This window comes from Stegastes partitus, unplaced genomic scaffold (assembly GCF_000690725.1).
Source record: "Stegastes partitus isolate 25-593 unplaced genomic scaffold, Stegastes_partitus-1.0.2 Scaffold4, whole genome shotgun sequence".
Classification (NCBI taxonomy): Eukaryota; Metazoa; Chordata; class Actinopteri; family Pomacentridae; genus Stegastes; species Stegastes partitus.
In genome coordinates, this window is record NW_007577735.1 from 30341 (window position 1) to 42484 (window position 12144).

At 41.1% G+C, this 12144-nt stretch overlaps 1 protein-coding gene across 1 annotated transcript; it reads right to left on the bottom strand.

Annotated features, from left to right (window-relative positions):
- Window positions 1-5741: 5741 nt before the first annotated feature.
- scrt2 (scratch family zinc finger 2) lies at window positions 5742-10057 on the bottom strand. The gene is made up of 2 exons (XM_008277680.1): window positions 9898-10057; window positions 5742-6541 (listed from the first exon to the last, which is right to left on the bottom strand). Exons 1-2 carry the CDS (start codon window positions 10055-10057, stop codon window positions 5742-5744), a joined length of 960 nt encoding a protein of 319 aa, XP_008275902.1.
- Window positions 10058-12144: the final 2087 nt, after the last annotated feature.

Genomic DNA, 12144 nt, shown 5'->3' on the forward strand with positions numbered 1-12144 from the left:
CCTGTCGATTACTCTCAATTAATTGTTAAGTTGTTTGGGGTATAAACTGGTAAAAAAAAAATGTTGATTAGCATTTCCCAAAGCCCAACATAATGTCCTCAAATGTGTTATTTTGTCAACAACCCAAATGTATTTAATTTATTGTCAGAAAAGTGCAGAAACCAGAAAATATTTAATTTAAGAAGCTAGAATCAGAGTTTCGACTTTTTTTTGTCAGGAAATTGCTCAGACCATTTGTCAAAATAAATGATGATTAATTTAATAGTAAAAATAACTAATCAATAATCTATTGCAGCTCTAGTTTAATATAACAAAACAAACGAAAAAATGATATCTGCATATCAGAAACTAAAACCAGACAACTTACTACATTCCTCAAATGTCAAAATTGTTGCTGCTTGACTACTAAACTGAAATAGGTCGAAAACACTGTTTTCTCAATAATTAGCATTTTATTCTGATGTGCTTTCTGTTTCTCCACTACTTAATAGCTGTATCTGCTGGTCTAAATTTTTGCAGTAACCTGATGGTAACCCCTCACCCCATCAGACGGCAGTAATGTTTCCTCTCAGACAGTCTCTCAGAAAATGACGATGTTTTCAGGTCAGTATCTTTGAAGTGTGAGTGTAGCGCGCTCAATTTTGCAGGTTGTTTTCAATAATTTACCTGATGTGCTCTGAGTGTGAGTGGCGGTGGGAGGCGCTGGCTGTGTGCCGGGCGCTGGAGTGTTGCAGGGATATGTATGCAGGGCCACGGTTGCCCTACCTGCCTCCCGGTGGTGATCGCTCACAGCGGCTGTTGTTACACACACAGCACACCCACGGGTGATGTAATTGGATTCCACGGGTCCCCATTTTACAGTCCATTGCCATGTAATGAAATCAGTTATTTACTTTCATCATAAAATCTGATAAGGGACAACATCTGCCGGGGTAAAGTTTGAGTGAGTACTGCACATGAATGTTGATGTGTGGTCTGCAACGTCCTGATCTGCAGCACTGTGAGCTGTTGCTGTGTGCACTCGAATCAACACTTGGTTGTAAACTTGTCATCCCACTCAACACGTGAAAGCCGATACGACAATTTATATTGTGTTTAACTTTCGTAGCATTACTCACATAGAAGCAACAGCAAGGGCAATCACTGCTTCCCCACACTGTGGAGAGGAGTGTGCAGCAAAGTGTCTTGTTTCTGAGTCCCTGCTCTGCTCTGTCTGCTCTGCCTGCTGTCTCATTATACTGCTGCTGTGCTGCTGGAGGACACTGAAGGACACAAGCGATTGAATTCAAGTGTTGTATATTCCCTGGAAACCAATCAAGAAAAGCCCCAGAATAATAATCCCTGTCCGCTGTCATGATTCATTTTTATTTTGTTCCATATTTTTCTCTGGCTTTTGAGTCACTCAGAAAGAGTAGTTCCAGCATAAAATCAATGTTCCATTAAAATTTAATGACCAGGAAGGGCTTAATAGTGGTGGAACAGATGCCTCTGCTTTTGATAACGCCGACATCTCAGGAACTCTTATTCAAAGCTACATTGGTGTTGTCAGGTCCTCTGACCGTTCCTGTTCTTAGCGGCTGTGAAAGAAGACGGATGCTGGCATTCCTGTGCCTCAGAGCGGTGAAATTAAAAGTTAGTAAATTGACAGTAAAGCTCATAAAACCCCTCAAACATTGACAGAGGAGGCTACAGCTGATGGCACATTACCGTCAATTACTCACTGTGTTAATGTTGACTAAAGGCTAATTCCAAACAGATACCAGACTCACCGTTTTCAAAGTGTGCTCAGATACATATTGCAAAGAAAATGTGTAGGATGGAATGAGTAGGTTGACCAGTCAGTGTGTAAGCTTTCTTAGTGCTAGAAATAAAAAAAATAAACCTTCCTCATTTAGTAAAAGAAAAAAATTAAAAAGAAAAAAGAGTGGACTTGCAGGTTCCTTGTGCTATTGTTTTTATTAACGTTATCATTGCTATTGTTGTCATCATTATTAATTGTAGCAGAACAAGATAAATCAAAACACCCCTCAGCAATCATGGCTTTTCTTCATACTCAGCTGGAACAGAGAGAGAGAGAAAGATAAAGAGAGAGAAAGAGAGAGAATGAGAAAGAAAGTGGAAAATCTTAATCAGTTTTTTTTTTTTTTTTTTTTTTCTTTGAGGACCATATGGAAGGTTTCAAGCAGCCAACCATATGTTGAAGGCTTTTGTCATGGAAATCATACTTTTTGGCACTTTTTCATTGCGCAGCCAAGCCGGGCACATAAATAAAAGAAAACAAGAACAGAAAAATCATACAGAACATGATCAAATCTTTGAGAATACACAGAGTTTGAAGTTTTTGTTTGTAACTTACAACAGATAGCTTTTTAATCAAGACACTCCCTGATTCACATGGCCACCCAGACTGCAATTGGTACCTGTATTTGTCTTTTTGTTTTTTTTTTTAAATAAAAAAAAGACAACATGAATAGAAAAAGAGCAATTAAATGTCTACATGCATTGTCATATTATTGCTGTGATATATTTACAAATATATTTACAAAATTATCAAAGAGGAACAATGTTTCCCTACATCTAAATTCAGTAGTTTGGAATCAAATTGTGCCTCCTTCTCTGTAATTAGTATTTTCTCTGAGGATGATCTGTAATACTGCCAGTTTTAGACACAAGCCTACAGGTACAGTGCATTTCCAATTGATGTTTTTAACGATCTCAGTGCTTTTATCTGCCTTATTAAAACACAATCTCCAGGATTTGGAGATACATTATACACAGCTCCCACAGTAAAATATAAAAACATATAAAAGAATCTATTGGAAGTAATGATTTCGGCATTAGTTCGATAATACAGCAACGTGCCAAACTGTGTGTTCTGCAAGTTAATCAGGAGACAGGTGGTTTGGATGCTCTCATGCAGTGATTCAGCTGTAGCACTTAGGCGACCATTGACAGGATGATGGTGAAACAGGGAGGAGACGACGGACAAACAGAGCAGAAGCTCCTCATTGCTGTCTTTTCTCCTCAGCTTTGTGTTTTTTTTTTTTGTTTTGTTTTTTAGGGCGAGCTCAGCATTACTGCGATCGTGTCATCCATTTGGAATATGCAAATAGCTGACAGTGCATTTGCCTGCTGGTGCTTGACCTTCCCCTTGGAGGTCGCTCACCGACTCAATTACGCTCCCTATCTGCAGTCTGTCTGCAAACACCTGTTATCCTCCCACACTCCGCCACCCTCCGCCAATCCCACTTCAGCACATCTCATCCTCGCTGCGTCTGTTTAGAGGCAGTTGGGACAGGATGAGGACGGCTGGTGGGGAAGGGAGGGACGCGGGAGAAATGATGTGGGAGTTGGAAGTGCGTTACAGCGCGTCGTTTTATTACAACAATTTCAAAAAACTTTCTCTACCAAGGCGGCGGTCGACGTCAAGATTATTTCTGTCAGCGCTGGCTAAGACATACATGCAGCCATCCTTATGTTATCTCAGAGGGATTCTTGCCTTTGACACCTCAGAGTTGTTTGAGATCGATAGTGAATTTAGCTATATTACACGCTTTATTATGCTAGTGATCTTAATGAGAATTATTCTAATCCTGTTGTGTAATACGTAACCTCAAAATCATACCTGCACTTCAGCTGCCAGAAGAATTTTTTCTTACCTGGTTGCTCTTTAAAAATAAAGATAGTATTATTGTGGAATAGCCTTTTCCAGGCAAATTAACACTTGTCGCATTTTGAACTTATTGTAGAAAAGATTTAGTGTTTCTTTTATTTACTTTATCACCATCATTATTGCTTTTGCACATTTGCAACCTTGGTGTAAAGTCGATTACACCTGCATTTTTCCACCATTGATGTTTACAGTTTTACATTTTCTGGGCGACATCTACATCCACATCAACGTCGGTTATTTCTGAGATTTACTTATTGCCTGAGATTTAAAGACAAAAAGGGCCAAAAATCTCCAGTCATTAGGAGGCAACGGACTTTTTGGAAACAGCAAGATAAAGAGTATTTTAGTGTTTTGCTTTCATTGTTTCTTTTTATTGCCCTAAGTTGACTGAAAACAGGACAGCTGTGATTGTTATACATGTCAATTGCTGTGTCAGTAAAGTTATTGCCACGAAAACAAAAATAATTCTGCATTCATTCGTTGGAAGTTTTCTAACACTGGTAATGTACATTGTTCCTCTTTAAAAAACTAAGTCCCATGGACTCTCTACAGTTTTCATGCATATAAACATTTTCTTTGAAGATCAGCAGCATCTTACAAGGTCAATGGATGTTCATTTTTTAAATTATAAACAAATAAATACATGATAAATAAGCGAGTCTTCAATAAATACATGAAAATAAGATAAATAAATAAATAAATAGATAAATAGGTAGATAAATAAAGTATTTACATGATAAATAGATGGTATGCATCTAAAACCGTGGGCGGAGCTTTTAGCGACATATAAAAACAGACGAACAGAATAATTTGCCTGTCACTTTGTAACTGAGGGTGTGTGAGTCCATACCTTCACTCTGAGGTAACACTGGCGGAAGGGGAGCACCTCAAACACTGGATGAAGATTGCTCTTTAAGACCGGACGATTCACCATAAAGGCAGCAGAGTTTATGCAAGCCACCATGGTGGAGGAAGAACAACGAGAGTTTTCATTGCTATAGACAAGTCAACCGCACATGGCACTTATAACGATAGATCATTTGGTCTGGCTCTCAGTGTTTTTGTCCAAGTCTGTACATCAGGGTGAGACTATGAATTTGATCAGACAGAGTGTGTGATAACCTGTTCAACAGGCCAACATTTTAAAATCACTGCTCTTGCAGAATTGAATTGGATGACCTATGATCTTGTATAGCTTATTCAAATGAGCGTGTTTTGAGTACCCACAGTTACAAAGATGCTTTTGATCAACAAGGGATAATAAGCACAAAAAAATAAATTTAGAAAAATCAAATAGAAAAATAACATCCGTTGAATTGAAACATTGGTGTGGAAAAAGGGGTTCGTCTTTTTAACCTTTTAAAATGATCTCCCTTTTTTGCAAATACTGTCATAGTTCACATTTTCATAAAAAGTTCATGTTGGCAGTTGCAAAAGAATTCAATTCTTAGCAAATAAAAAGCAGCATAAAAATACAAGAGGTCATTTTGTCTCTAAAAAACAAAAGAACACTGTTAGTCCTTTTTTATGTTTTTTTTTTTCTTTTTCTCATTACTATTTCCTATAAAATATCAGGAATCTAAATATTATTACTATTGATATCAATATCATTATAGTCATTGATAAAAATTCACATGCCAGGCCTCATATTTAATTGTGTAAGTGTGTTTGTGTGTGTGTGTGTTTGTGTGTGCACACATGCGTACGTCTGTGTTTGTGTGTGTATTTGCACGCATGTCTGTGTGTTTGTACGTGTGTGTTTACATGTTCCCGCATCCGTGCGAGCACATGTTGCTGAACTGTGTACAACTATTATCATCTACAGTCTCTATTTGGGGGAAGGTTGTTTGATTGTATGTTTCTGTGGACGATTAGCTACTGTGCAGGGAAAAAATCCAGCATCTTTTGAAATTGTCTTTGCCATAATCATTAGAGTTTCTTCACGTAATCTCAGTGAAAATATTGCTTTCTAAAAAAAGGGAAGAAAAAAGGCATGGAGGGCAGAGTGAACAGGGTTATTGGTTGTGAACCTACAACAGGGGTTCAGAATTTTGCTTCTTCCTCGTGGTTAGTTTTCTGATCCAGAGTCGTCTTCGTCTGCGGAGCCCTTGAAGCAAGCTGACTCATAGTGCTTGTTCAGGTAGGACTTGAGAGCGAAGGTCTTATTGCAGCGCTTGCATCTGTAGTGCTTGAAGGCAGAGTGTGTTTGCATGTGGGCGCGGAGGTTTGAACGGTCAGCAAAGGCTTTGCCACAGTGGGCGCAGGCAAAGGGCTTCTCCCCCGTGTGTGAACGCATGTGACCTTGAAGCAGCCACGGCCGGCTGAAGGCCTTGCTGCACACGTCGCACTTGTGCTTGAGGTCGTGGGTGAGGATGTGCATGGCCAGTGCCGGCATGGACACGTACACTTTATTACAGGTGGGACACTTGCGGGCCATCTTGCTGTCCAGGCTGCGGTGCGTCTGCTTGTGTCTGCTGAGGTTGGAGGAGGTGGCGTACGTCTTGCCGCACTCGTTGCAGGTGTGGCGAGGCGTGCCGGCTCCTCTCTCCTGAGCCCCAGCATTGGCACTGCTGCTTCTGGAGCCTCCTCCACGACTCTCCCCGTCTCCCTTCCGCCTCGAGCGCCCGTCAGAGATGAAGAAGGCATCCATGGTGTAACCCTCGGCCAGGGCCTCCGATTCACCAGTGTAGAAGCCGCTGGCTGTCATGCCAGACTGGGGGCTGTCAGGGTGCTTCAGGTCGGGGTCACAGTACTCCCCTCCGCTGCTCACCTGGGTGTACAGGGGGTCTGACACTGGCGAAGCCAGCTTGTGCTCCATCTTCTTCTCCCCCTGGTATACAGATGGTGTGATGTAATCCTGGATGTATCCTGGGTAAGAGACACACGCAAACACAGTTGGCCAGGGGTTGTGATGGATAAGGACACAGTGACATGCTGGTGATTACATGATTATAATGTTGGATGATTGCCCTTTGTAAAATGGTGAACGAGTGAGTGGCAGCACAGAGCTAATTGCATTTTTTCCAGATCTCACAGGTTCTACACATAGTAGTTCAGTGATGCAGGGAAACATGAAGTGCTCAGCTGCCTTTAGGAAGATTGCAATTTTTTACAATGAGGATGAGTGCTGGATAATAGCTCATCAAAGAGGTCTCCTGTATAGGAAGATGCATATTAAAGCCTATGTTAAATAAAGTAGGTTCATTGATTAGACTTCCTTTCTCCGTAAGTGCTAGCATTAAAAGTCAAACGCAAAGAATCATGTTTCAACTAAAAGTCTGAACAAAAAACGTATTTCTTCTCCTTTGCTGCAAACAAATACAATTTTTGGTTTTGAACCAGAATACATAGCTGCCTACATCCCGCTGGATTTTATGCTACTTCTTCAAGCAGGTTTAAACATGATGCAGCAAAGCACAAAGCACCACGAGTGATTTAAATGTCCCCAACTGTACAGAGCATGATTTCAGAGAGATATATTTTTGTTGGCATCATTCATGTCTTTCCTTTCCCTCCGAAGCAGCTCAGTGCCAGAGGAGCTAAAAGGCTTGCTGGCAGCTAAATGCATCCAAACAGAACTTGATATATTCTTATGCTGTGAATGTCTGGAGTTGAATACATAGTAAATGCATTTTCCCTCCAGGGTTGATATTCTATAGGTTAAACATATGAGTGCAAACATAAAATGTGGTGAAATTCCTTTCCTGAGACAAATAGTGCATAACTGCAGAAAAAGCCATTCCTAAGCACTGTGTGCAGCAAGCAGTGGAAATTAGGTATTGACTGCTTTTTAATGAAATTCAAAGTTTTGAACTGATCAATAGGCTATCATCTGTAAAATAGTGCAGCTGTTAGAACCGTCGAGTGCTGCACAAGATAGAAATAATGCGAGGAACAGATCAAGTATCAGCGACACACAATAATAGTTTATTGAGCACAGTGTGCTTGAGGACTGATAATGTGAGAAATGGCATCATGCACATTGTTTGTGAAGAGGGTCACCTGTCTACAGCAGCGAGCACACTGAAGTGCCTTCAAGAAACAAGCCATTAAGAAATCAGTTGAAGTGCTCTCTTACTACAGCGTCTCCATTCCCAAGGGTTTCAGTTCACACACCCACTTTGTCAAAGACATGACCATGACACCCGGGGACAGGGAAACACCAGGCCTGTGCACACATTATTATGCTGCACTGCGTGGCTTCACTGTTTTAAACTACACAGATGGTGTTTGTCCAAGAGAGAGGAACAATATCTTTCTAAAATAAAATTGAAAAAAGAGAAAACTTACTTATCTTTTAGAAATGTTCTTCTTGCAGTTACAATAAATGCTGCTCCAACGATTTAAACAGCTAAACCCACCTGTTTTAAAGCCATAATGTAAACTGTCATGCATACAGCTGAAGGGCCTTTGCACTACATACGACAACACAGCCTTTTTTTTAACAGGGTTTTTTTTAATCAACAAAACCTACAGTGTTGTTTACTATGTTTCAATTACCCAAGGTCAGACACAGAGCTCATCATTTAGGACTTGCGCTGTATCAGCCTTTACAGCTCATAGACTCATTTCTGTAATGCAAAGCAAGCATGTAATTAATGGACCCTCTCAGCCACCCCTCTTTGTTGTTCGACAGACACTCAAGTCAAATGTCTCCACAATGGGGGGAAAGAAAGTCTCCTGGCACGGCAGAAGTGCTGATGTTAGGTATTTCAGCCACGCTGAGAATTCTTTTATTTTACCTTTTAATCTGCATGAAAAGGACGATTCATTTGTTCAAATTAAATGCCTTTTGTTAACATCACTGCAGCGCCTTATTGTTCCTTTCTTCTGTTTAATATAATGCTTATTTTTCATGGTGCTGAACAATAGATTCAAGAACAATAGAGTGACAAAAATTGATTCTTAAATAATAATATAAATCTTGCAGCAGGAAAAGAAATAACTTTCTCTACAAAAAACAGATATGCTTAGTAAATCTACAGCTTTAAAAACAGAAAATAAAATTATAATTCTTTAGTCTTACATCGGCTATTTATTTTTAGTTTTGCAAAACTGTTTAGTCGCTTTGCCACAAATAATTTGCTAAATCCTAATCCTGATCCTCTAAATTTCACCTTGTTACTAACACGGGTGAATAACAGGTGGGTATTACTACAACATTCAGCTGTGGACTGTGAAGCCTCTCAATGTGAAAACATGCTAAGAAATCACAACAAAGACTCACATATGGCCCTCTAAACGCGGCCACAAAATGGAAGCGACGAGCTTAAAGCGGACCGTGAAAGTGAAGGTCGCCTCTCAGCTCTGACTGGAGCTTAGTGTGGCCGGTCAGCATGTTGACCACAGTGCAGCTGTGTGCCTTTCTTCATGTTTACTGTACAACCTCTGTCACGTGATCAGCCTCATTGCTGCCCCAAGCATTTTTGTCTCCTTTTTCTCCTTCCCCTCACTATCCCTTCAGCCCAGCTCCCCACCTCCCTCCTGGCTCTACTGTACAGTGTGTTGATGTCTCTTGTGGCGGCGGTAGGCCTGCATGGCTGAAACTCTAACCCCTGCTAGTTTTCAAATGCCCGGAAGGAAGAGAAAGATGTAGTGGAGTGATGGGGGTGGGGAGACTGTGCATGCTCCATTTGGATGGGAAGAGGGGGGCAAGGGAGGATCGGACCGTGATGGGAACTCAAGGACAATAACAGCTAAGGACAAATGTATCATCCGATACTCATCTCTCATATTCATGAATTTTTTAGTCCACATGATGACCAGATATCGTCAGCCTATGTGTGTTCAGACACCACAGGGTTGTTGCAGTCATACAAATGCGTAACTGGAGCTTCTCCTGATTAGACACACGTTTTGTTCCCTATTTACATAAACTAATCCGTGGCTGTGACCTGAATTGTGTCCGTCCTTCGCTGGAGTCAAAAAACAAAAGTCTGGGAGCACAGTGATGGGGGTGGGGTGCCTCTGGAGAGGATTATTTAGGATATTGGTGCAAAAATCAGCTGGCTGCGTGTAACATCTCACATTAATTTACATACTACGAGCATGTTATTGGCTGACTCGAAGGAAAATCTCATCCGACAAAAAAACAAAAGAGGATGCCATCTGTGCTAAGTGTGGAAATGTCAGGCATGCTGAAATCAGCACCGGAGCTGTTTACAGGCAGGAGTGCTAGCACATCTTTAACTGGAGCGGCTCAGACTGGAGGCATGTTAACTCACCATTCTCACTGAGACGAACCCCAAGGCTGGTCACCGAGTCTGTGATGGAGCGTGCAAAAGTGAACGAGTCGTCCAAGTGGTGATGATGATTCGAGGTGGCCACATTGGACGAAGAGAAATCATCAAGCTTGATCTTCTTCACCAAAAATGAGCGGGGCATGTTTCAATGGATAAAAACACAGCGCTGAGAAAAACACATGAGAGAAAACGAAAGACCCTCTGAGGAAGCACACAAGCAGAGCTGGCTTGACGGTAATCCTTGTGGTTAGTATGAAGACAACGGCCAAAAACATAAGATAAGAAAGAAAATGGAAACCAGTGGAGAACAAGGCTGACGGCAATGCTGTGTGATACTCTCTGGCTCCCCCAGCTTCCCCCAGAAAAATAAAAAAATAAAAAATAAAAGCGATCCTGTTCAGCACTGGATAGCTCCTGTGATGCAGCAGGCTTAAGGGACCAGTGAGGAAGAGAAGAGATGGAGACAGACAGAGAGAGGAGGGAGAGAGAGAGACTGTCAGACTAGCTGAGATCAGCAATCACGCCAGCCTTTATATGGGGCACAGGCAGTGGAAGATCAGGTGGTGCTGCGAAATGGAGCTGCTTAGCTTTAATCCATCAAATGTCCCCGGGGACACACATCAAATTACTACTGAACCGTCTGTGCATTCGCACAGAGACAGAGGAGAAAGAACACAGCCAGACCCCCACTGCCCCCACTGCTGCTCCCCCTCCTCCTCCCCTCCCCTCCCTATTTCACCCCGCTTATGCTCCATGCTCGGAGGAGGAGTAAAAGAGGAGGGCAGACAATGGAGATGTGGATGAGAGCACACTCAGTGTCCTGTCCCCCATTGTTTTCAGATGAAGTGGCACAGTTTATGTTTGTCTTGTACAGGCGCTGCCTCCCTCATGTCATCTCTGTTACCTCAAACAGCCTCAGATCTTTCCGTCCCTTCGACACACTGCACTGTACTCACATGCTGAGAGCACACATACAGTACAGGAGAGGCTACCAGAGCGTCTGGGAGTGCTGGACCTTTTTTTAAAGCTGCACTGGATTCCAGCACTATTGACGAGCCGGCTACAGGGAAGCACTAGTGCTGCACGGCTCAGCTTGTCTCTCTCCCTCCCCATTACCGCTGCACAGATGTGTGTCCTGCCATGCGTGGCAGTGAATTATCTGATTAATTAATTACATCTTTTTTGATTAGGGTGAAATCTAGAATTAGATCCATGCTCACTAAATTGGCCGCATATCTCTGGGTTGGTTTGTGTTTGTGTGAATTTATTCAGATTTTTATGCCACATTATACACCTGATTTTTCATTAGGCTGGAATATTTATGGGAAAATAAAATCTCTTGGTAGATTCTAAAAGCAACCGTGGAAAGGAAACAAAAATGATGCACCTGTTTGATTCACTATCAACAGGAAACACTTGTGTCACTTCACTTGTTTAATTAATTAATACTGTATTGTATTAGCACAACACAATTAACAACTACCGGTATCTCTGTTAAGAAAAGGAAGCGAGTAGTGTCTGTGGCGGCTACTAGGTTTCTGTGTTTTGCTGTTGTGTATCTGAGCAGTGGTGGTGCTTGTCAAGTCATGATAGGAAATATTTTTGAGGCGCCTAGTCGTTTTCTTGCAGTCAGTTTGTTTAACATCTTTATGATCGTTTTGTCAGCAAAATGAAATAAAACGCCAGTTACAGTCCTCAAAATCCAAGGCGATAGCTTCAGATTGCTTGTTTGATGAAAACTTGAAAATGTTTAAATTATGGTCCAATACAACAGAAAAAATAAGTAGATTGTCACATTTTGAGGCTATAATCAGAGAGCATATTTGTGTAATAATTACCTTAAAAACATTTGTCAAATTATATGTGTTAATTTATTGGCAATTAACTTGATTAATCAACATTGTTTAATAAATGTTAACACTATCCCTTTCTATTCTATACACTAAGGCTGTTGGTAGTTTATGTTTTTTACATTTTTTATATAAAGTATTTCTTTTAATTAGTTACATTATTAGAAACCATGTCCTGTCTTAAAAGAACATGTTCCCCATGAAAATGTAAAAACTCACAAGACCACTTGTAGATCATCCTGGAAAAAAAATCAAATGGCTCTTCAACCTTGATACGAAGGCTCGTCTGTTGATTGATTTCATATTGTTTGCATGTTCCATGTTGATACGGCTCCTAAAATTGTGCTCGAATGTGGTTAAAGGTGCTGTAGATTTACTC